This window comes from Bos indicus, chromosome 26 (genome assembly GCF_029378745.1).
Source record: "Bos indicus isolate NIAB-ARS_2022 breed Sahiwal x Tharparkar chromosome 26, NIAB-ARS_B.indTharparkar_mat_pri_1.0, whole genome shotgun sequence".
NCBI lineage: Eukaryota > Metazoa > Chordata > Mammalia > Artiodactyla > Bovidae > Bos > Bos indicus.
Genome location: NC_091785.1, coordinates 42,980,378 through 43,006,757, shown reverse-complemented (window position 1 = coordinate 43,006,757; position 26,380 = coordinate 42,980,378). Strand labels below are relative to the sequence as shown.

The following is a 26,380-nucleotide window of genomic DNA, read 5'->3' as shown; positions in this document are numbered from 1 at the left end:
TGCAGGAGGCGCTGGAAACACAGGTTTGATCCTTGGGTCGGGAACAGCCCCTGGAGGAGGAAACGCCAACCCACTTGGGCATTCCTGCCTGGAGCATCCCATGGACAGAGGACCCTGGCAGGCTACAGTCCATGGGGTTTCAGAGATTCAAACATGACTGAAGTGACAGAGCACACACACACACACACACACACACACACACACACACACATCACTTAAACTCCCATTCCTCGCTTGTTTGCCAGTTTCAACTCATGCGTCCGTTTTACTGGCAATGTCCTGAAGACAGAAGTGAGAGCCGTGACTTTCACATCAGGTAAGGGAGTGCGGGGAAAGGCGTGGTACACAGCACAGCCTGCACAGACGCTCCTGCTGCTTATGGCAATAATGTGTGCTCAGTCGCTTCAGTCCTGTCTGACTCTGTGCAACTCCATGGACTGCAGCCCGCCAGGCTCCCCCGTCCATGGGATTCTCCAGGCAAGAATACTGGAGTGGGTTGCCATTTCCTCCTCCAGGGGATCCCCCCCACCCAGGGATCGAACCCGCATCTCTTATGCCTCCTGCATTAGCAGGGGGATTCTTTTCCACTAGGGCCACCTGGGAAGCCCGCTGGCAATAATCCCAATGAGTATAACAATTGGAGGATGAGGTTTGGACCACCACCGAGCGGTCTCCCTAAATTCAAAATTGAAGCTGAGTTCACAGGCTAGCTGCCTCTTTACCTGAGGTTGGGGTCACCCATTGAGGTCTATTTCTCAGCATGGTGTGTGTAAGGGAACGAGTCATCATGACCAATTCCGATTTTATCCATTTCTGGAACGATGACAGCTGCTGTTGTCTGATCGCCATCATTGTTTGTCTCATTTGGAGCTTAAGTGTGTGTGTGTGTGTGTGTGTGGACACGCGCTCTCAGTTGTGTCCAACTCTTTGTGGCCCCGTGGACTGTAACCCACCAGGCTCCTCTGTCCATGGGATTCTCCAGGCAAGAATACTGGAGTGGGTTGCCATGTCCTTATCTAGTTCCTCCTCCTTATTAATCTTTTCAGAATATTCCTGGCTATTCTTGCCATGTCCTTTTTTCATATGAATTTTGCAATAAGTCCAGATTATCTCCAAAAAGAATTTTGGGTGATGTCTTAGAGGGGAATGCCTTAACTAAAATTGCGCTCCCTTCTAACTGGCATCCTCAAGATCAGAGTGTCTTCCTCTTAAATAGCTTTTTCCTTGTGTTCACATATCCCTTTCTAACTCTGTGCTGCTCTGTGTTTTTTAAAAACTGTTTTCCCCCTAGTAGTTCTCTATGTCAATTGCACAGTTAGTTTTGTAAAAAAAGGCTGTGTTATTTTCCAAACAATGTATATGATCCAGGTTCTCTGAATCCTCTCTAGTATTTGGTCTTGTCATTCTTTTATTATTTTAGCTGTTCTCATAGGTGCGTGGTGACATCTCCTCATGGTCTTTATTTGCATTTGTCTAATAGCTGATGGTGGTGAACATCTTTTCGTGTACATATCTGCCGTCTCTATGTCTTCTTTAGTGAAAAGTCTCTTCATATCGTTTGTCTATGTTCTAATTGCCTTGTTTGAGTTTTTACTCTAACGTGTTGAGAGTTCTTCATCCTTCTAGATGTGTCTTTTGTCAGAGAATGTGGTTTGCAAATATTTTCTTCCAGTCTGCAGCTTCTCTTTTATCTTCTAAATACTAGCTTTCACACTGGTTTCTCAGAGAAAAAGCTTGTAATTTCAATCAAGTCCAGTTGACTGCTTTTTTTCCTTTATGGATTGTGCTTTTGGTGTCATATAAGAACACTTTACTAAACTCTAGATCCCAAAGATTTTCTCCTTTATTAACTTCTCAAGTTTTGTAGTTTTGTGTTTTACATTGAGATATGTGATTCATTTTGAATTAATTTTTATATAAAGTGTTAGGTTTAGTGAAGTTTAATGATACATGTTGCAAACTAATGATATATGATTGTCTATAGATACATATTAATAGTTCCAGTGTTATTTGTTGAAAAGACTGTCCTTCCACCATGGAACTGCTTTTGCAACTTTGCTAAAGATTGGTCAGTCGTATGTGTATGGATTTATGTCTGGGTTCTCTCTCATGGACAGAGGAGCCTGGAAAGCTACAGTCCATAGGCCATAGGTTTGCAAAGAGTTGGACATGACTTGCATAGATCAATGTGTCTGTCCCTCTACTAATAATTAGTACAGTCTTGGTTACTATACCTATATACTATCTTGAAATAGGGTAAATGGATTTTTCCCACTTTCAGTTCAGTTTAGTTCAGTCGCTCAATTGTGTCTGACTCTTTGCGACCCCAGGAACCGCAACACACCACGCCTCCCTGTTCATCACCAACTCCCGGAGTTTACCCAGTCTCATGGAGAAGGCGATGGCACCACTCTCCAGTACTCTTGCCTGGAAAATCCCATGGATGGAGGAGCCTGGTAGGCTGAAGTCCATGGGGTCACGAAGAGTCGGACATGACTGAGTGACTTCACTTTAACTTTTCACTTTCATGCACTGGAGAAGGAGATGGCAACCCACTCCAGTGTTCTTGCCTGGAGAATCCCAGGGACGGAGGAGCCTGATGGGCTGCCATCTATGGGGTCGCACAGAGTCGGACACGACTGAAGTGACTTAGCAGCAGACTTAGCAGCATGTCTATTGAGTCGGTGATTCCATCCAACCATCTCATCCTCTGTCATCCCCTTCTCCTGCCTTCAATCTTTCCCAGCATCAGGGTCTTTTGAAATGAGTCAGCTCTTCACATCAGGTGGCCAAAGTACTGGAGTTTCAGCTTCAACATCAGTCCTTCCAATGAACACCCAGGACTGATTTCCTTTAGGATGGACTGGTTGGATCTCCTTGCAGTCCAAGGGACTCTCAAGAGTCTTCTCCAACATCACAGTTCAAAACCATAAATTTTTCAGCACTCAGCTTTCTTTATAGTCCAACTCTTAAATCCATACATGACTACTGGAAAAACCATAGCCTTGACTAGACAGACATTTGTTGACAAAGTAATGTCTCTGCTTTTCAATATGCTGTCTAGGTTGGTCATAACTTTCCTTCCAAGGAGTAAGCATCTTTTAATTTCATGGCTGCAGTCACCATCTGCAGTGATTTTGGAGCCCCCCAAAATAAAGTCAGCCACTGTTTCCACTATTTCCCCATCTGTTTGCCATGAAGTGACAGGACCGAATGCCATGATCTTAGTTTTCTGAATGTTGAGTTTTAAGCCAACTTTTTCACTCTCCACTTTCACTTTCATCAAGAGGCTCTTTAGTTCTTCTTCACTTTCTGCCATAAGGGTGGTGTCATTTGCATATCTGAGGTTATTGATATTTCTCCCGGCAATCTTAATTCCAGCTTGTGCTTCATCCAGCCCAGCATTTCACATAATGTACTCTGCATATAAGTTAAATAAGCAGGGTGATAATATAAAGCCTTGACGTACTCCTTTTCTTGTTTGGAACCACTTTATTCTTTTTTTAAATTGTCTTAGCTATTCTAGTTTCTTTGCCTTCCTACATTAATGTTAGAACCATCTTGTTTATATCTGTAGAAGAATCTTACTGAGATTTGATAGAAATCTCATTAAATTGTGTATCAGCTTGGGGAGAATTGACAACTTTACCATGTTGAGTCTTCCATTCCACAAATACAATGTTTTCCAATTTATTTAGATCTTATTTTGGTCTCTTTTATCAGCACTTTATAATTTTTAGCATACAAGTTCTATACAGGTTTTATTAATTTGCACTTAATAATAAGAATTTCATGAGCAGTTGTGAATGGCATTGTTTGCTAATATTTTATTTAGGGTTTTTGCATCAATATTCAGATGTGACATTAGGCTACAGTTTCCTTTCTGTGAACAATATTTATTGCTTTTTGTATCAAGTCTTCCAAATGAGGGAATATTTCTTTTCTTTTCTATGCTTTGAGTACATCCAGACATGAGGTCTCGAGGGAGCTGGTAGGGAGCTCTTTGATGACTGGCCTTCTTTTTGTTGTAGCACTCAGGCTGTTCAGATTTTGTCTCTTCCATTAGTTTTGATAAATTCTTTTGTCCTAGAAAATTTGTGTTTTCAAATATATTTGTGTTTGATTCAGCAAATCCCAGGATTGTCTTAAGGGTTTTAAACATTTTCTGTTTGATTATTATTTTCTCAGTATTTTAAAGTATTTGTGAATTTCTTCTTTTTCTTACTCAATAGTTTGCCTATTATTTCTTTTCCCTTTTTTAACGAGCAAGTATTCCTTGTAATTGTTTATTAGTTCTGCTATTTTTCTGTTTTTGAATTCCTTATTTTTTTAGATCGATTTTTTCCCTATGTAAGAATTTATTTTATTGTTAACTTCCTGAGTTGAACTCGTAGTTTATTTTTCTTTCTTACTTAGTGATATGTTTATAAGGTTGAGAACCTTGTGCTGAGTAGTGTTTCTGCTTTATCTTGTGGGTTCTGATATAAAATGGTTTTATCACTGATTTCTAGATTCTGCGGTTTCAATTTTGATTTTCTCTTTCATCAATGATCGTTCAGGAGACTGATTTAACTTCCCTGAGAAAAGAGGATTTGAGATTTTAAATTTTATACATTTCTCATTGTATATGAATGTCATCTCTACTTTCTAATTTCATGATGTTTTGAAAGTTTCTTTTGAGACTTAAACTGGAGACAATTTTTCTCTTAAAGCTCCATGAATATTTGATTAGAAAGACTATTTTTGTTTCCAGACTACAGAACTTTATGTATAATAGATTTACATTATTGATTATAGTATTTAGTCTCCTTCTTATTAATGATCCATCATGGCCTAGCGACACCTGCTCTCTCTCCTTGTATCTCCAGTAATTTGTTTCATTAATGTTGATGCACAGTTGTACTCATCTCACACGCTAGTAAAGTAATGCTCAAAATTCTCCAAGCCAGGCTTCAACAGTAAGTGAACCATAAACTTCCAGATGTTAAAGCTGGATTTAGAAAAGACAGAGGAACCAGAGATCAAATTGCCAACATCCATTGGATCATCAACAAAGCAAGAGTGTTCCATAAAAACATCTACTTATGCTTTATTGACTATGCCAAAGCCTTTGACTGTTTGGATCACAACAAACTGTGGCAAATTCTGAAAGAGATGGGAATACCAGACCACCTGACCTGCCTCCTGAGAAATCTGTATTCAGGTCAAGAAGCAACAGTTAGAACTGGACATGGAACAATAGACTGATTCCAAATACGAAAAGGAGTACATCAAAGCTGTATATTGTCACCCTGATTATTTAACTTATATGCAGAGTACATTATGTGAAATGCTGGGCTGGATGAGGCACAAGCTGGAATCAAGCTTGCTGGGAGAAATATCAATAACCTCAGATATGCAGATAACACCACCCATATGGCAAAAAGTGAAGAAGAACTAAGGAGCCTCTTGATGAAAGTGAAAGTGGAGAGTGAAAAAGTTGGCTTAAAACCCAACATTCAGAAAACGAAGATCATGGCATCCGGTCCCATCACTTCATGGGAAATAGATGGGGAAACAGTGGAAACAATGAGAGACTTTATTTTTGGGGGCTCCAAAATCACTGCAGATGGTAACTGAAGCCATGAAATTAAAAGATGCTTTCTCCTTGGAAGAAAAGCCATGACCAACCTAGGCAGCATATTAAAAAGCAGAGACATTACTTTGTCATCAAAGGTCCATCTAGTCAAAGCTATGGTTTTTCCAGTAGTCATGTATGGATGTGACCGTTGGACTGTAAAGAAAACTGAGCACCAAAGAATTGATGGTTTTGAACTGCAGTGTTGGAGAAGACTCTTGAGAGTCCCTTGGACTGCAAGGAGATCCAACCAGTCCATCCTAAAGGAAATCAGTCTGAATATTCATTGGAAGGACTGATGCTTAAGCTGAAACTCCAGTACTTTGGCCACCTGATGTGAAGAACTGACTCATTGGAAAAGACCCTGATGCTGGGAAAGATTAAAGGCAGGAGAAGGGGATGACAGGGGATGAGATGGTTGGATGGCATCACCAACCTGAGTTTGAGTAAGCTCTGGGAGTTGGTAATGAACAGGGAAGCCTGGCGTGCTGCAGTCCATGGGGTCGCAAAGAGTTGGACACGACTGAACGACTGAACTGAATGTTGATGCTGTGGTCTGGTGGATAACTGTTTAATGCCTTATTGCGAGCCGTATCTTTTGGAATCATGTATTGCCATTCTTTGTCTGGTTTAATACCCTTTTCTCAGTGAATTCAACCTCCAGGTTTTGCATTTGCTGTCTCAGCACTCTCTCTGTTTGCATTGGCTGATACTTCTGTGCCCATACTTCTGTTTCAATCCTGCTGAATCATTTTGTGTCTCTTGTGTATATCCACAGAGTTGTGTTTCCTCTGATGGTTAAGAATTTCTGTAATATAGCTCCAGTGGCTCTCTGGCTGATTACACTTTTATATAATGTTCCTAATACAGTATATCTCCAGACACTATCTTTTAACACCCTGTTATGAACCAATAAGTGTTCTTACCTGGAGAATCCCAGGGACAGGGGAGCCTCGTGGCCTGCCGTCTATGGGGTCGCACAGAGTCGGACACGACTGAAGCAACTTAGTAGTAGTAGCAGTATGAACCAATAATTAAATTTATGTAATTCTTCATATCTTATCCTCACCCTCTAACTCCTTCCAATTTTAGCTAATTACCTTTCTTAGTGTTTACCTTTGCCTATTAAATGTTCCTAAACTCTACTGCCTGATTTGTTACCTTTAGTATCTTTTAACTACCCTTCTTCTTCAGCTATTGCTGCTGCTAAGTCACTTCAGTCATGTCCGATTCTGTGCGACCGCATAGACGGCAGCCCACCAGGCTTCCCCATCCCTGGGATTCTCCAGGCAAGAACACTGGAGTGGGTTGCCATTTCCTTCTCCAATACATGAAAGTGAAAAGTGAAAGTGAAGTCACTCAGTTGTGTTCAACTCTAGCAACCCCATGGACTGCAGCCCACCAGGCTCCTCCGTCCATGGGATTTTCTAGGCAAAAGTACTGGAGTGGGGTGCCATTGCCTTCTCCGAGGGATAAGGTTAAAGAGAGCCAGGGTACCTGGGTGTGGGGTCTCATCCCACCTCTAAGTGAATGGGGAATCCTCTTAAACTCTGTGGCCGGTGGAGAGGAGGCCAGGCAGAGGAGCGCTTGCAGAAGAGACCATACACCTACCAGAGAGAGGCAGGAGAACTTTCCACTTCCCGTCTGACCTGCAGTGAGTGATGACTTCTTGTGCTTCTGTTTCCTTCTCTGTAAAACAAGAAGAAAATAGCACTTAACACGTAGTGTTGATTAAATGGAATAAAATAATTAACATTGTTAGAGCTGTGTCTGGTCCACAGTCAGCATCCATAGGTGTTCATAGTTACACCGTAGTGATCGTGATTACTGGAACTGGACGAAGCTTTATGGTGCAAAGGATGGATCACAGAAGGTGTTTGTGTTAATTGCAGCTGAGAGTGGTTAGGAAGCCACGGCACCCTTCTCACCCCGCAGAGCCCTTTCTGCGGTAACACATCAGCCTGTAAAGACCTCATATTTTGCAGAATTGTACACTTAATGGAGCTTATTTGGGCTGGCCTCACAAAACCAAAGCAACTTGGAACCAGAACATCACTGAAACCAACAACAATCCTAATAAAAATATCAGCACAGCTAAAGATATGTTGCATCCTGTGTTCAGATACTTAAAGGGCACTACTTTTCACCACAAAGTTGCTTGGAAGGGTGGGGAATACTGTGTTATGCTCATGGAGACAAGGATACACGGGCCTTATCATCTGAGGGCAAGTAGGGAGGTTCACAGCTGCAAACTTTGGCGAAATGTGAGACCAGAGACGAAGACTCCGGGTGGTTATCTTTTGCATACTCTTTCCGAACAAAGATAGTAAATAAACATGCATTCAGCACTTCCAAGTCAGAGCACGTGGCCAAACTGAGCAGAGGAAGGTGGGCATTGCACACCGTGCTGGAAACTTCCGTGGCCTCTGCCTTCAGTTGAGTGGGTGTGTCTTCCATTTGGTAGCTGTCACTTGGTGGTTCAACCATGGACAATGCTAGAAAACCATCAAGTATGAACCAAAATGACTCGGGCCTTTTATGCATTATCGCTGCCCCCTTTCTAATGAGTATCTTCCATGTACACGCATTGAATATCTGTGTGGAACACATGGTGTGATAGGCCCTCATGAAGCCTTGCCAGTGGATTCTCCACATTATGAAATCCATTCCGAATTGTGGTTAAGGCACAATGTAGGTCCAGAAGACGAATGCTTTCCCATCATCATCCTCTACCCAGAAGCTTCTGGTCTTCCTGGAACTTCTGGTAGGTGTCCAAGCATCTCAGCAGAAGTTTCCAAACCATGTTTAGTAGTTTTGATTTGGGAGCAAAGGAGACTTTCACATAGGCACAGACACGATTCCTCTGGGTGCAGGGCCTTCTGCGTTGACCCCGCACCTTCCGGTCAGTCTGGCAAATGACAGTTGAGCGCCCGAGTCCTCGCTGCCCAGTGTCCTTCAGCCCTGGAAGATGTCACGTTTCTTTCTCAAACAGTCACAGCGAAAATGTCTACCTCGTGTTGAGCTGCTTCAGTAGTAAATATATTGTACATTAACTTTGTTTCTTATGGCATCCCTGGCAGTCAGCATTTATCTGCTTACTCTTGCAGAGAACTGCAAGGGCCCGAGGTGGCATGGTCAGTACATGGCCAAGTGAGTCTGTGAGCCCAGTTCTTGTTTCCAAGCTGCCATCCAGCATCAGGAATTGTCCTCAGATGTCTCTGCTCCCTCTCCATGCTCTGGGTGAGACTGAGAACATACCGGTCTCTTGTGGATTTTGCTTTTTCAATACCCTCTCTCCTGCCTTGTAGGATTCTTCCTGTTTTCCACAGAGACCTTTCTTATTCGGAGGGGAGTTTTCATTCTTCCCTAGCTCCCATTCAGGTTGAGAGAAGGTTGAACCCATGATTTTTCTAAGCATTTTTAAAAGTCAAACTCTTTGCTCAGTTTCAAAGCAGTCGTTATTTTTCTTCTTTTTCAGTAACCTTCTGATCTTCAGTTTTTCTTTAAAGTCTGTCTGAAAAATAACATTTAGTGTGGCCAACAGAGTAGTCAATTGGCAATAATACATCTAGAACACAAAGCGGGCAATGGGAAGTAAAAAGCAAAGTGCTTTCCAATTTTGCTCACGTCAAATTCCACTGACTTTCTCTCCAAAGTAACATAGTAAAATGCGAACCCTTAAAAGAAAAAGAAAAAAGAAACTCAGCTTTTTAATCCTGCGTTCAGTTTATAGCTGAGATACAAATTGGCCTCAATTCATGCCTGCGTTGGAAGAAAATGACCCTGAACTGGGTGGAAAAAAACTGAGAAAGTGCCAGAGGAGTGAAGCAGAAATGAGAAATAAATATGGGGGTTTATTTTGTAATTAACAAATCATGTATGTAATTTAAAGATCAACTAGCACTACTTATAATTAAACATAGTTGCCCATGTCCCCATACCTCTTGGTCCTGGGTCCTGGTGTCTTAATGTAACTACTGCAATCCCTTTAGCTGTTTCTCCTATTTTATTTTTCTTAAACCCTGTGTATTCTGAACAAAATAGTTTTAGTACTCTTTCTTGATTCTTTTAAATTATTTATTATGTGTTGACTTTCAACTATGAAAGGGGAGAATTTAAGTCTCTTATTGAGTTGGCTCTAACACACACACACGTTCTCATTCTGTCTTTGTATCTCTCTCTCTCTCCTCCCAAAAGAGTTAGTTATATTATCAATTTTAGCTAAATCAACATTTAGCTAAAATGTCTCCCACATTGTAGGCGGATTCTTTACCAGCTGAGCCACAAGGGGAAGCCCAGGAATACTGGAGTGGGTAGCCTATCCCTTCTCCAGGGGATCTTTCTGACCCAGGAATCGAACCAGGGTCTCCTGCATTGCAGGCGGATTCTTTACAGGGAAGCTCCAGTTATATTATCAATTTTAGGTAAATCAACATTTAAATTTTGTGTCATGATCATTGTTGAGCTGTTATTTATAACTAGGTCACATGGTATGCTATTATTAAATTTCCTTTCCTGTGCAACGTTTTTGCTTTTACTGGAGGTGATAATCATACTTTTTCATGGCTTCCTTCGTTTTCTAGTTACCTCTTGCTAATTAATTCTAAAATCTTCTGATAGATCTGAAAACCTCCTCTGAATGTGTGCATACTAAGAACAAGTCACTCTTTCCCTTTTCCTTCCTGGAGGTATCTTTCCTGAAGCCATCTGGGCTCTGCTGGCATCTGAATTTGTTTGGTTTTCAAGCCTATCGCATTGTCTCTTCACCATGCTTGTTGGAATTCTCTTCCTGTCTTTCCTGAGTTCTAGTCTCTATTTCTTAGATCCTAGGACTCTCTGTTTTTCTGTTTATTTTAGTGGTACATAGCTTCTGGAAATGGAACTCGGGAGATAGAATTTTCGATTCCTTAAGTGTCTGAAAATGCGTTTTTGTTGACCTCACTCTTGACTAGTAGTTTGGAAGCAATTTTCTCTCACAATTTTTAACAGCTTTACTGAGATATTCCCCACATTGTACAATTCACTCATCGAAAGTACGCAGTTCATTGTGCTTAACTTACTCACATAGTTGTGGTATCATCACAACATTCGTCTATAACATTTCATTGTCCCCAAAACAGACTCCATACTTCTTATCCCTTATTTTTTCCATTTCCTCTTTATCTTTAGTTTTATAAAGAGCTGAGGATATTGATACTTTAAAACTTTTGAATTCTTTTTCTCAGTAAACTTTTAGGACTGTTTCTATATCCCTTGTGCTAACTACTGTTCAGTGTTATGCCATGTTGTACTTGGCACTTCTTCTTCATTAGTTTTTGGCCGCACCGCGTGCCCTGTGGGGTTTTAGGCCCCTGACCAGGGATTGAACCTGTGCGCTGAAAATACCAACTCCTCACCACGGGACCCCCAGGGAATTCCCTGTAGCTAGCGCTTGATGCGATCTTGAGGTATGGAAATTTGTATTTTTCAGTTCTGGGAAATTCTTCGCCTTCTTCTTCTTCCTCTTCCTTTTTATTCTATCTTCATTGTCTCCTGTCAACTTTTTAAAAATTATTATTTGCTTGTTGAATCTCTAGAATTGATTTTTTTTCTTCACCCTGTTACTTCGTTTTCATCCTTCACATTTCAGCTCAGGCACCACCTTCCGGGAGCCCTTTCTCCATCCAGCCTTAGATAAGTCAGCACGACCCTCCATTTAGAAGTGCTTTCTTTATTTCTCCTGTGAACAACTTCAAGGTTGCAGCTTAATAAGTAATTGTGCAGTTAACTCTGCAGTCTGAGTCTTTCCCAATAGACTGTGAGCTCCCGAGGCCCACGCTGGGTTTGTGGCGAGACTCTGGTGCAGCGCCTGGTGCCCTCCTCTTCCTGGGGCTCATGCATGTTTGGTGCTCGAGTGAACACGGGTAGCAGCTCTGCTGGGATGAACATGGTGTGAGGTGAGGTGGGCATGGTCTGTAAAGAAAAGTTTTGATAAGCAAAGCACAGTGTCACCTCGTTCAGGGGTGTTCCAGACCACTTGAAAGAAAACCAGCTTCTGTTCACTGAACATCTGTTCATCACAGCTTCGGTTCATCACAGGTGTCTGTCAGGCAGCTAGCCACCTTCCGTGAACTCACTCAGCCACCACTTTCTTCCTCGGTCATGTATGTGTTTCTGAGTCCTTCCTGGTATTTAGGCAAATTGACAGGAGAATGTGAAGCAAGTTTTATTCACCAATTCCTGATGTTCAAGCTGGTTTTAGAAAAGGCAGAGGAACCAGAGATCAAATTGCCAACATCCGCTGGATCATGGAAAAAGCAAGAGAGTTCCAGAAAAACATCTATTTCTGCTTTATTGACTATGCCAAAGCCTTTGACTGTGTGGATCACAATAAACTGTGGAAAATTCTGAAAGAGATGGGAATACCAGACCACCTGATCTGCCTCTTGAGAAATTTGTATGCAGGTCAGGAAGCAACAGGTAGAACTGGACATGGAACAACAAACTGGTTCCAAATAGGAAAAGGAGTACATCAAGGCTGTATATTGTCACCCTGTTTATTTAACTTATATGCAGAGTACATCATGAGAAATGCTGGGCTGGAAGAAACACAAGCTGGAATCAAGATTGCCGGGAGAAATCTCAATAACCTCAGATATGCAGATGACACCACCCTTATGGCAGAAAGTGAAGAGGAACTCAAAAGCCTCTTGATGAAAGTGAAAGTGGAGAGTGAAAAAGTTGGCTTAAAGCTCAACATTCAGAAAACGAAGATCATGGCATCCGGTCCCACCACTTCATGGGAAATAGATGGGGAAACAGTGGAAACAGTGTCAGACTTTATTTTTCTGGGCTCCAAAATCACTACAGATGGTGACTGCAGCCGTGAAATTAAAAGATGCTTACTCCTTGGAAAGAAAGTTATGACCAACCTAGATAGCATATTCAAAAGCAGAGACATTACTTTGCCAACAAAGGTTCGTCTAGTCAAGGCTATGGTTTTTCCTGTGGTCATGTATGGATGTGAGAGTTGGACTGTGAAGAAGGCTGAACACCGAAGAATTGATGCTTTTTAAGTGTGGTGTTGGAGAAGACTCTTGAGAGTCCTTTGGACTGCCAGGAGATCCAACCAGTCCATTCTGAAGGAGATCAGCCCTGGGATTTCTTTGGAAGGAATGATGCTAAAGCTGAAACTCCAGTACTTTGGCCACCTCATGCGAAGAGATGACTCATTGGAAAAGACTCTGATGCTGGGAGGGATTGGGGGCAGGAGGAGAAGGGGACGACAGAGGATGAGATGGCTGGATGGCATCACTGACTCGATGGACGTGAGTCTGAGTGAACTCCGGGAGTTGGTGATGGACAGGGAGGCCTGGCATGCTGCGATTCATGGGGTCACAAAGAGTCGGACACGACTGAGCGACTGATCTGATCTGATCTGATCCATCCTGGTAGTTAAACTGTCATGAACCCCCTTCTCAGTTTCCTTGTTAGGAAATTGCCAGTAGTATTTATCTCAAAATAGTTTGAATGAACCAAATGGAGAATTGCCATCTCGTTTTTGACTTGTTTGGAGTGGGGTTTCTCGGCCTCCGCACTCTTGGCGTTCTGGGCTGGATAACTTCACTCTGGGCATCTGTTCTGTGCGTTTCAGGCTGTGAGTGGCATCCTGGACTCTATGCACTTGATGCCCCGCCTTGTAGCCCCCGACTTCACCCCCTACCCCCTAGTCATAACGCTCAGGAATGTCTCTGACCTTGCCAAATGCCCCCCGGGGAGCAGAATCACCCCCCACTGAGAACCACTGCTGTATGTGCAGACTTGAGGTCTCTTCCCAGACATATACAGTTGGTACACTGCACTGCCCAGGGCCTGTTGGCATTCCCCAGAGCAGTGGGGGTCCACCCATGTGGTGGGTGGAGTGCTCAGAAGAGCATATCAGGTCTTGGGCTGGAATTGAAAGCGTTTCCAGAAGCCTCCAGTGCCAATACGATGACCTGCTTGTTCTTGCTAGTTGGGCTCATGATGGGTAAAGAACAGAGCATGCGTGTTTCTGGCACATGGCTTCCAACATCCCATAGAAGGAACCGAATGTTTTGAGAAATACCAGGAAACTCATCTCTGGTAAGTGAACCATGAAGTTAAACATTGATTTGTCAGATGGGAAGGAATTTCCTGAGTGTTGATTTGAATTCTGATTCCACCTTGGGAGAGAGACTGATGTTTTGAGATGGGCAGGATGACTTAGATTTCTGTGGCTGTAGTTTTCTGGCTAAGCCCTGAGCTTCCCATTCATTGAATGCAGCTAGGGAACCGTTATTTTATCCTGTTGGCATAAAACAAGCCTGGACCCACAAGCCTGGGGAAGAGAGAAAGGATTGGAATGAGTCTAAGAATGGAGCTACAATCCAAGTGGGGCCCTCATGGTGAGCAGGTTTCCCCCCACCAGATGTCCACGTTCTGATCCTGGGACCTGTGAATCTCTTACCTTTCATGGCAAAAGGGACTTTGCAGATGTGATTAAGTCAAGGACTTCAAGATGGAGAAAGTGTTCTGGGCTATTCACATGGCCCGAGCAAAATATGGGTTCAGTTCAGTCGCTCAGTCATGTCCAACTCTTTGCGACCCCATGGACTGCAGCACAACAGGCCTCCCTGTCCATCACCAACTCCCGGAGTTTACTCAAACTCATGTGCCTCGAGTCAGTGATGCCGTCCAACCATCTCATCCTCTGTTGGCCCTTTCTCCTCCTGCCTGCCTTCAACCTTTTCCAACAGTGGCCAGAGGAGATGTGACTACAGAAGACAGTGGTTACAGAGATGCAACACCACTGGCTTCAAAGATGGAGCAAGGGGACCACCAGCAGAGGAAAGTGGGCGCCTCTAGAACCTGACACAGATGAGGACACAAAAGTCCTTCCCTAGAGCCTCCAGGCAGGAACCAGCCCTGCTAACACCTTGACCTTAGACCAGTGAGACCTGTAGTTTGCAGAACTGTGCAATAGTATATTTCTGTGGTCTTAAGTTAATAAATGTGGTAATTTATTACAGCAGCCATAGGAAACTGACATAACTCTCAAAGTCTAGAGGTCAAAATGAGAGTCCAGTGAGCATAAAGCCCAAAGCAGGGGGACTTGGGAGCAGACATTTCAGAGTGAACATGGATCCTTTGATTCATGTGATAATTGTGGGTCTATTAGATGTGTGTGTGTGTGTGTGTATGCATGGTGTGAGTGGGCATGTTTGTACTGGCCAGAATACAGAGCTTTGCAAGCTGGAGAGACTTGGCCTGCTCTGGGCAGAAACCAAAGTTCCAGACTACTTGGAAAGCTTTATATCCTGTTACTTGCAGTCCATCATCCAGACATATCTGTTCCAGTTTGGTACCTAACATTCCTTGTCAGGTCCTATTATTTTTATCAGGAGGTTCAAAAGAGGATGGGATTATACTTCCAGTACATCTGCTATGTTCCTGAGCACCGGAGTTGATGCATATCTATACGCGAGCTCATTTAGTCTTCACAAATGACAGTTGTTAGAGGATAGTGATGATGCTGATCTGCTCTCTGACTGCATTCCGTGTTTCTTGGAAGCAAAGTGAAAGATGTTGGGAAGGACTCATGAGATCAGGTGAGATCAGGTTGGTGATTGATCTGGGGGTACTAAAATTCTGCACCCAGAGCCAAGGGAAAAGAGGAGTATGACGAAAACCAAAGAATGGGAGACTGGAGCTTCCAGGATGAAGGAGCAGGAATGAACATAATCTGACCCTTTCCTCCCACTTCACAGCCACATCCTTGCTGAGACACTCGACTTGTTCTTCTGAGATACAGTAAGGCCACGTGTGTGGAAACAGTTTGTAAACTGAAGGCTGGGGGCGTACGAGTTATTATTAGGAAGTGTTAGTATAGTTGCTCTTTCAAAGAAGAGGAAAACTGTATATTTATAAAAAGTTGGTGGCAATGGTTTAGTTGCTAAGTCGTGTTCGAGTCTTGCAATCCTGTGGACTGCAGCCCAAGCACCTCTGTCCATGGGATTTCCCAGGCAAGAATACTGGAGTGGGTTACCATTTCCCTCTCCAGGGGATCTTGTGTCTCTTGCCTTGGTAGGTGGATTCTTTAACACTGAGCCACCAGGGAAGCCCCTTATAGGAAATTACCAGGGCAAGTATTTTTGTTTTTTCCTTAAAATATGTTTTCAAGGGTGAATGTAGCATCTTCACCTACATCCTGTCCCAAGAGATGATTGGGCCGTTTTCCTGTGCAGAAGCTTAGCCCATAACATTCAAATAAATATTTTGTCTTTGTCATTGTGTAATGTTTGATGGATACAAAAGCATTGATGTAATGTATACTTGAGGTCCGTGCATGCTCAGTCGCTTCAGTTGTGTCTGACTCTGCGACCCTATGGACTGTAGCCCACCAGGCTCCTCTGTCCATGGGATTTTCCAGGCAAGAGTACTGGAGTGGGCTGCCATGCTGTCCTCCAGGGGGTCTTCCTGACTTAGGAACCCCATGTCTCTTGGTAGGTGGGTTCTTTACCACTAGTGCCACCTGGGAAGCCCCTACTACTGAAGGTGGTATCATAATAAAGGGCTTCCCTGGTGTTGCCTGGAGAATCCCAGGGATGGGGGAGCCTGGTGGGCAGCCATCTATGGGGACTTAGCAGCAGCAGCAGCTGGTGGCTCAGACAGTAAATAGTCTGCCTGCAATGCAGGACACCTGGCTTTGATCCTTGGGTCAGGAAGATCCCCTGGAGAAGGGAATGGAAACCCACTCCAGTATTCTTGCCTGGAGAATCCCATGGACAGAGGAGGCTGGTGGGCTACAGTCTGTGGGATCACAGAGTCAGACATGACTGAGCGACTGACATTTCATTTTCATCATAATAAAACCAACAGTCACAAACCGACTGCACACCTGAGGAACTGGAACATTGCCAATACTATTGCAACTATTTATGTGCTCTTTCCTCATCCTGCCTAGATGCTTCTTCCCAGAAGTAAAACTGTTCTCTTTATTATTTATCTATTATCCCCTTACCTTTTAAAAAAGTCTTATCATGTATCACACATGCAAACAGTTTTCTTTTGGGGGGATTTATAAAAATGATTTTGTTCTTTATTTAGCTTTTTAAACTTGTCTTCCCCCCAAACTTATGCTTCAGAGGGTCATTCATGTTGCCTATGACTGTAGTTCGTTAATTTGTTCTGTGTTTGACCTTGTAAATTTGTTGTTCCTGTTCAGTCACTAAGTCATGTCTGACTTTTTGGGACCCCATAGACTGCAGCAGGCCAGGCTTTCCCGCCCTCCACCATCTCCTGGAGTTCACTGAAATCCATGTCCGCTGAGTCAGTGATGCTCTCCAGCCGTCTCATCCTCTGCCACCCTTCTCTGTTTGTGTTCAGTCTTTTCCAGCATCAGGAAAATGATGATTGATTTTTCCAGTGAGTCATCTCTTCACATCATGTGGCCAAAGTACTGAAGCTTCAGCATCAGTCCTTCCAATGAACATTCAGGGCTGATTTTCTTTAGGATGGACCATATGCCACGATTTATCCACTGTCCTTCACGGAGATTGGATTGTTCCCGTTTCAGTTTTTTTATTATTTTATTATACATTTTCTTGGTCTTAAAAATAATATTGCTGTTAACATTCTTGTATATATCTCTTGGAGCACATGTACGAGGGCAGCTTCGTGGTATGTACTTGGAGTAGAACTGCTGAGGTGGAAAGTGTGTAAATGTTGAGTTTAATGGAATAAGGACAAGTCATTTTCCAGAGTGCTTGCCCAAGTAGCCTCTCCTTCTCCAGTCGTGTTTTAGAGTTCCTGTTGTTCTGCATTCTCACCAGCATTTTGGTATTGCTGTTCTCCTAAATCTTCAATATAAGCATTGTCTTTTCAATATAAAGCAGTATCTTCCCTTGTCGTCCTAACTTTCATTTCCCTAATTACTAATAGGGTTGAACTTCTTTTCCCATATTTACTTGCTTTTTTGTTACCTTTACTGTGAAATACCTACCATGTTGCTTGCCGTTTATGTTGTTTTTTTTCCTTTGTCTCATTGTTTTATAGAGTTAAAAAATACATATTCTGAATACTAATCCTTTTGTTAATTAAATGTGTCAAAGTATATTCTCCCAGCTTAAGATTTCTGTTACTGGTTTCTTTATGATGTCTCTTGAAAAGTAAAAAATTTTTATTTTTAGTTAGTTCAATTTGCTTGTATTTTATGATTATATTGTATCATGTAGAAAATCCTTTCATACCTCATGGTTACAGTGATTCTCCCATATGTTCTTTAATTTTTTAAAGTTTCGCTTCTCACATTTAATAGTTGATACTTCTGGTTATGATTTTTGTAAAAGATGTGAAATATCAATCCAATTTCAACTTCTTTTTATATTAATAGCCCAGTTGCCTTCAGACAGGTTTTGTAATAGTTTATTTCCCATTGCTTCTCTGATAGCTCAGTTGGTAAAGAATCCACCTGCAGTGCAGGAGACCCCGGTTCGATTCCTGGGTCGGGAAGATCCCCTGGAGAAGGGATAGGCTACCCACTCCGGTGTTCTTGGGCTTCCCTTAGGGCTCAGCTGGAAAAGAATCTGCCTGCAATGCAGGAGACCTGGATTTGATCCCTGCGTTGGGAAGATCTCCTGGAGAAGGGAAAGGCTACCCACTCCAGTGTTCTGGCCTGGAAAATTCCATGGACTCAATAGTCCATGGGGTTGCAAAGAGTCAGACACGAATGAGTGATTTTCACTTTCGCATTTCCCATTGATATATGACATCTCTGTCAAGGAATGGGTCTGTTTCTGGACTCTCAGTTTTGTTCCATTTATAATGTGTCTTAATTACTAAAACTTTAAAATAAATCCTAGTATCTTAATAGGGCAATTCCCACTCACCCTGTTTCTTTTTCCTATAAAGAGTCTTGATTATTTTCTTCCATGTAAATTTTAGTATCAATTTGTCAAAGTTTCTCTACTATGCTATTGAGATGTTTTGCTTAGAATTGACATACTTTTCTCTTCATGGGCATAGTATATAAATCTCCACTTATTTATGTCTTTTAAAATGTCTTTCAATAAAGTTTTCTCCACACATGCCCTGTACATCTTTTGTTTATTTTATTTCTAGGTACTTTATTTTTGGCTGCTGATGTATAGAGCTGTGGTCAATTTTTGTATAGTTGCCTTATGTCCAGTCATCTTGCTGAACTCTCTTATCAGATCTAATAACTTTTCTAGCTTCTTTTGAGTTTTCTTTGTAGATAGGTAAGTTCATTGGGATCTGAATTTTTTGCTTCTTGCTTCTGTTACTTCCTTCCCATGGAGGATGTTTTCTTGTGTGTTTAATGATATATATATATATTTTTTAATTGTGAGTGTCTATGTAATGGAACTTAGTGAAATTGTTGAGAACCTAAATTGAAGATTCTTTTCTTTAGAGAGGATTCATGGGTGCTTCTTTGGGGAGCCAGGTGGATGCTAATGTTTTGAAGCCATTTCAGCCCCCTTTGAGAGCCCAGGAAAAAGTCCCTGAATCAGCGTTCCTGTCTTTTGTTGTCCCCAGGCTTACTGTTTTGATTCCAGCACTGCTATATCCGTTTTTCTCTGGGGCAACTCTGCTCCTTTTCTTTGCTTACTGTTCATGTTTTTTTTTTCAGTTCACAGATCTTTTTTGTTTTTGTTTTTCCCCCTTAGAGATTTCCTTGACTTGCTTTCTAGCACTCTGATGTTTTAAAACATTCAGTTGTTTTAACGTAACCAGCAGCTAGTCGTACTGAAGTAGAAAGCTGTGTAAGTATTTAGATGATGGACGTTCTTGGCTTTTATTTCAACCAAATTAACATCAAGTTAATTATCTGAATGTGTTCCAGTTTTTTTCCTTTGTAGCCCACCTCCTGTTTCCTGATCTGAAGGAAGGCTGGTTTGGTGGGAATCTCATATAAGGATAGGATTTGGGGGGAGGGGCGTTGTTTTTTTAATTTCTGTTCTAAGTGAGGGAGGTGGCTGGAGCCCAAAGGAGAGTCAGCGTGGCTTCTCAGTCTTTCTGTAGCGGGAAGTCTTTGACATTAAACCCTTCTTTACTTGGGCTGCTTTGCTTGTAGTTGAAATCTCCAGTCACAGAGAATTAAATGTCAAGGTGGTTCTGTGATGTGGAAAACCTCTCTGAGGGAACTGGAAAAAGCCACAAAGTGCTGTGAATTTCAAGCCTTCCCCACGGATTAGGAGACCAGGAAGCGCGGGGCATTATAGCTCTGATTTTTAAAGCTGGGTCTCTAATCGCATGGATGTGTCTGTCACAAAGGATGAAATATGTGACTTTTACCTTCGATAAGGAGTATGTTGCATTCATTAACCTACGCCCTGCCTCCTTCATTCCTCTGGGCTGCACACCCTTTCTCTGCCCTGCCACAACTTCCTGCACTCACCTCATCACAGCACTTAATCATAGTCTCTTGAAATTTCTAGTTTACTTCCCCTTCTGCCTCATTAACCTGTAAACATCTTGAGTAAATAGATCGTGCAGGCTTTGTCTTTGTAGTTCAGAGGCTGGAATTGTATTGGCAGTGTAGTAGCTGCAGGGTTAGAAACAGGATTTAACACATTCCACGTTGTCTTAATCTTTTCGGGCAGATAGAACTTTTAGACACAAATCAATCCCACCCCAGCATTGCTGCTGCTGCTGCTAAGTCGCTTCAGTCGTGTCCGACTCTGCGCAACCCAATAGACAGCAGCCCACCAGGCTCCGCCATCCCTGGGATTCTCCAGGCAAGAACACTGGAGTGGGTTGCTGTTTCCTTTTCCACACCCCAGCATTACTGATTGGCAAATCTTTCTCTTCTATTACCCTGGACTATCAACTTGCTTAAATTTAATTTAAAAGTAATTAATTCTTAATTTTTTTTTTATAGCTGTGACAGCCCCGATTATTATCATTACTAGGGCCTGAAGGGTTAGGCTTGGATATCAGTGGTTCTCTGAAAGTGTCTGAAGGGAGCATCTGAGTTACGTTTACAGTTCAATTGATAGTCCTAGATGCTGGCATAGCATTGGGCAGTATATTAATTATGATACATTGTTCATATGAAGAGCTCGGATTTATGGAGCAGTTATTATGTTCCAGGCGCTGTGCTTGGACTCTACATGCATTACCTCATTCATCCCTCACTCACTGTGCAAAGGCGTAGAGTGACCTTCCAGTTGCCTTGGACTCAACATGCATTACCTCATTCATCCCTTACTCACTGTGCAAAGGCGTAGAGTGACCTTCCAGTCGCCTTGCAGCTGGGCCTCAGAGATCACATGACTCTCATGCAGGTCACAGTTGCTAAGTGGAAGGACTAGGAGTTTGGTTTGGGCTTCTTGATCTCAAAGCCTGAGGCCTTAATGTAGTATAGCCTCTCTCAGCGTATAAATGAATATATAAATATATAACTTCCTGGTAGGTAGCCTTATTATTTTTGGAAAGATTAGGCAGCTTGCCAAGTGTATGTAGTTAGTAAACAACAGCGCCGGATTTAAGCTACAATGGTTCATGCTCATTTCTCCACTCCCACTCTCATTGTACTTTTACTAAATGTCACAGCAGTAGTTTCAAAATGTGTGCGTGCAAATGAAGCAATGCCTCAGAAGCTAATGAAATAAAAAAAATGAAATCAAATATTTTAAAGTACTGAAAGAAAACGTCAACCTAGAATTCCCAGAAAAAAATATCATTCAAAAATGAAGGTGAGACGAAGCTGATTCAGACAATAAAAACCTAGAAACTTATTGCCAACGTATCAGCTTTAAAAGGGATATCAAAGGATGTTCTTCAAGCAGAAAGAATATTTTCCCAGATGGAAATATGAAAATGCAAAAATGAATGAAGGCTAGCAGAAAGGTTAAATAAGTAGGTTTACAATTACTAATGATACAAAGCAGGAGTAGTAAATATCTTAGAAAATTTAAAGAATTTATAGAATTAAAAATAAATTCTGAAATCATGCAAAAAGCAGAGGGATTAATGGACTTAAATTATTGTATGGTTCTGGTATTATCATGAAAGTGTTAGAAATTAAAATTTGAATAAGACTACTAATTCAAGGATACATGTGTAATCTCTAGGTTAGTTACGAAAAGAATAGTGTGAATATTTAACTAGCAAATTAATAAAGAAAAAAATGGAATAGTAAGAATATTTGATCATAAAATGAAAATTCAAAAAGGAAAATGAAATCTATTTCATTACAAAATACAAATTTCTTCTTACAAAAGAAATAGTAAGGTGGTAAATATAAATCTAAATATAATACTAATTACATTTAAATGAACTATATTATCCAATAGAAGAATAATATTATCATACTGTACCTAAGAAAAAAATTCATGAGAGACACAGTTTAAATAGTTTAAATTTAAACTATGTCAGAGGTTAAAAGTAAAGAATTAAGAAATATATCAATCTTAACCAAAACAAAGCATGGTTAGCTCTCCTACTATTACACAAAATGACTGTAAGGCAAGAGGCATTGATAGAGATTTAAAAAGCATATTTCATAATCATAAAAGTCAATCTACAAAAAATATATCACAACCTCAAATCTGTATGTGCTCAACAGCATAGCCTCATAGTGTATGTAGCAAAAGTGGGAGAACTAGCAGAAACAGATAAACTCACAGCCAGTTTGGCATCTTTTTTACACACTTCTTTCCATAACTGTTAGAAAAAGCAGACAAAAAATCACGGATGCAGAAGACCTGAACAACATAGTTAATCGTGCTCGCGCTCAGTTGCTTTAGTCGTGTCTACTCTTGGCGACCCTAGAGACCGTAGCCCAGCAGGCTCCTCTGTCCATAATATTCTCTAGGCAAGAGTGTTGGAGTGGTTACCGTGCCCTCCTATGGGAGATCTTCCCGGCCCAGGGATCAAACCCATGTCTCATGCCTCTCCTGCATCAGAGGCGGATTCTCTACCAGGGAGCCACCAGGAAAGCCCAACATTTGTTCAAAATTATATGTGTGGAACATTGCACACGGCAATCACAGAACTGCAGTGAGTTTTAGTGCACATAGAACATTAGCCAAAGCTGACTACATGCTGAGCCATAAAGGAGGTCTCAACAAAGGATCAACATGATTCAAAGTATGTTCTCTGTTCACAATGAAATTAAACTAGAAACCAGCAGTAAATAGATAACCGGAAAACCTCTAGTACCTGGAAATTTAAAATTGTACTCTTAGATAGTTCATGGTCAAAGAAGAAATCACAACTGAAATTCATATTTTGAACTGAATCCTAATAGTTTAGAGGCAGACAGGGGACAGGACAGGAGGAGTCCAGACAAATGCAACAGTGTGTGCCAAGGCCCTGAGGCAAGAGAGAGTGTAATCGGTATCAGGGATTGAGAGAAAGGCGTGGAAAACAAGAGGTAAGCAAGGGTTTTGTAGAATACAGTGAGCAATTTGGTCTTAATGCTAAGATAAGAGTGATACTTTAAGCAGGGGGTGATGTGGTAATATTTCATTAGAAAAAGTAAGCCTCTGACTGCAGGATAGACTGGAGGGCAGTTTAAAATTTACAAGACTGTTTGGAGGCAGCAGCAGTAGTCCTGGCTGGAGAGAAGGGCTGGATGGTGCAGTGGAGCTGGGGGGAGTGGGAGGTTCTAGAAAGCTCTGGGAGGTAAAATTGACAAAACCTGGTGATGAATACTATCAGGGAGAAAGGGAGGGTGGGGAACCAAGAGGACTCTGGGATTTTGTTGCCCTGGGTGGCTGGCAGTGTTTTCCTGGGGCAAGGGCTCCCCAGTCGGGGCACAGAGTGGACGAAGTGAATCAGTTGGTTTGAGCGCAGGTTCAGTTTGGCCGTGGCTGAGACGTTAAGTGGAGGGTCGGATAGGCAGGAGGACACGGTGCAGGTCTGCGGGTCAGAAGAGAGGGCTGAACCACATACGCAATTAATCACCCTCCGAACGCAAGTCTTTTCATTAAGTTTGAGAAATCGTTTTTTGGTTTTCAACCTTTGTTTTTTTTTCTCTCCCTCCTTTTCTTTGGAGAACTTGTTTGAATTTTTCTTTCCATACCTCTCTTTTTGTTCATGTGCTTCTTTTGAGCATGCTCCGTTGTGTCTGACTCTGCAACCCCATGGACTGTAGCCTACCAGCCTCCTCTGTCCATAGGATTTCCCAGGCAAGAATACCAGAGTGGGTTGCCATTTCCTTCTCCAGGAGACCTTCCTGACCCAGGGATTGAGCACGTATTTCTTGTGTTTCCTGCGTTGGCAGGCGGATTCTTGACTGCTGTGCCACCTGGGAAGCCCAGCTTCTTTTGAGAGGCTTCCTGAATTCATCATCTCCACTGTGCAGGATACACCCCTTACTTCTGCCGCCTGCCTGGCGGGATCGCCATGGGGCGTGATCAGCAGAAAAACAGATGGCCAAGGAACTAAGGATGCAAGCCATTGGAAAATGATTTGAATGTGGGAAACAGGTTGCTATTTGGGGTGAAGATAATTTCCCAGTGCAAAGGATCTGAGCACTTGCTGAAGTGCCTTTCAGAAGGTTTGCTTATTGGGCCCTTATTGGGCCCACACAGACATGGGCCCAAGTCCTTAACCTCCCTAGGAGGAGCGTGTTGCTTGATAAATCCTGGCTTCCAGCAGGTACTCACACAAAGCTGGTGGGCAGGTGAAAGAAGAAGGGAGAAGGTTCAGCTGAAGATTGGTTCCCAAGCTCGTATAAAAGCACCTAAGAATAATAACTTTTGGGTTTCCCTGGTAGCTCAGATGGTAAAGAATCTGCCTGCAATGCAGGAACAGGGTTAGATCCCTGAGTCAGGAAGATCCCCTGGAGAAAAGAATGGCAACCCACTCCAGTATTCTTGCCTGGAGAATCCCATGGACAGAGGAGCCTGACAAGGGGAACCTTCTTGCGATCTATCTGGATCCTGAGTCCAAGGAGATTTCACAGTCAGAAAACAAGGATTCCAAATGCTTCAGCTGGTGGAATGTTCTAAGAGATTAGTCCTTTGGTGCTTTTAGTTCCAATATTTTAAAAATTTAAAAAGGAAGATGCTCGGGAAGACTTTCCTCCATTGCTTTAATAAATGATGCTATAAAAAACTGAGGCAAAGGGGGAAAAAGTCTTTTTTTTTTTTTGCCTAGCCTACCACATTGACCTCCACACTGGGAAGTCATATTTTGGCTCTTTTTCCCTCAGTAATTTCTGTGCAGTAGGATGTGGTGACAGGGATCTGGCCTGGGGCCTGGATATCTCTGGATTATTGCTGGAGGTGGGGTCAGGGACTTGTCTGCCCGGCTCTGACAGCCAAGGAGAAACCTACTATCTCTCAGAGACTCAGGCTGCTGTGTTTGTGGCTGGTGGGATCTCATTTGTTACATTCCCAAATCAGTTTTCCAAACGAAGTTTGTAGACTGACTTTTCCACTTTTACTGAGATTACTTTTCCATGTGGAACTCTGCTACTACGTGTGATGTCAGTGTTCCATATAAACAAACAAGCAAGTATCTGTCAATCTTTATGTGCGTGACAGACTTTTAATGTTTATTGGGGGCCAGGCGTTGTCCTAAGTGTTTAAAGGGTATGAAAGCATTTACTGCTTACATTAATATTTTAAGCTTGGTGCTTTTATGATTCCCATTTCATGGGTGAATAAACTGTAGCACAGATGTGTCACTTAACTAGCCAAGGCCACAGGGAGGGTGAGAGTTGGGTCAGGCTGTGACCCCACGCTGTCCACCTCTGGGACCCCCTTTGCCTATTGCTGAACCTCTGTGTGGAAGAAGGAAACTTTCTTAAGCGCGTAGTCCCAATGATGTTTTATTTTTCCTTAGGAGTGACTGGGTGACCTCCTATAAGGTCATGGTGAGCAATGACAGCCATACATGGGTCACTGTTAAGAATGGATCTGGAGACATGGTGAGTCCCCTCTAACCATGCCCTGGGGATCTGGCTGTCAGGGTTCTCCAGAGAGAGGCGGTGGACACCCAGCCAGCATTTGCACCTGGATGTTGGCTGATTCTGTGCCAACTCAAACCAACCATCCAGAGTGATGGATGCTGACCCCCCTTTCCGTGTCCTGATGCTCAGAACCACGGGGTCCACATTCAGGGCTCGTGTAAAAGTCAGAGTTGCTGCGATGTGGTATCTTCCGCAGGTCACAGGTCAGCCCTGGAAGACCAGTGGGATGTGGGCTATGTTGGTGCCCACACGGCTCTTCAGTTAAAATAGTTCCTGAACTTACTTTACTTACCTGGCCTTTCAGCTCCATGCCTCCCTCCAAGCTAGCCAGTTCTGACCCTGTTGCCCTCTTCCTCGGGTTCTCAAGTGCGAGTTCCTATCACGGTGCAGTGCCTCCCACAGCCTGCCTGCAGCCTCTGTTTTGGCCTTCGTTCCCATTCTCAGCCCCACCCCCGACTTGTACCCACTCCTCTGTGTTCCAGTAAAAATGAGGTGGCTGCTCTTCCGCTGAATCCAATGTCTGAGCTCCTCCAGCCATCACTTCCTTTTCTCTAGCATCCCTCCCGTTCCTGCATCTCGAGTTTTCCTTCAAGGCCAGTTCAAATGGCATCTAATCCCCAAAGCTTCACCTGGTCCTTTCCTTCTTCAGAAATCCCAAAGCTCTGTGGCTGTCTCTCTGCCATGACACCAATAGATTTCACCTACGATGTCTAAGTTTAACCGTCCTCCTCCTCCCAGCTCCGCCCCCGTTAGATGGGTGCTTCCTGAGGGCAGGGTCCAGGCCTGATCCATTTCTCCTCCCCATCCCCCCCACCAAA

The 26,380-nt window shown here is 42.7% G+C and overlaps 1 protein-coding gene across 2 annotated transcripts in view; it reads left to right on the top strand.

The window, feature by feature from the left end:
• The window catches only part of CPXM2 (carboxypeptidase X, M14 family member 2), a 136,712-nt gene that overhangs the window by 68,045 nt on the left and 42,287 nt on the right, over positions 1–26,380 (top strand). For both annotated transcript variants that reach the window (XM_070781051.1, XM_019953160.2), the window contains one exon: positions 25,436–25,520. In XM_070781051.1, the coding sequence (XP_070637152.1) occupies positions 25,436–25,520 (85 nt within the window). The remainder of the gene's footprint in view (positions 1–25,435; positions 25,521–26,380) is intronic.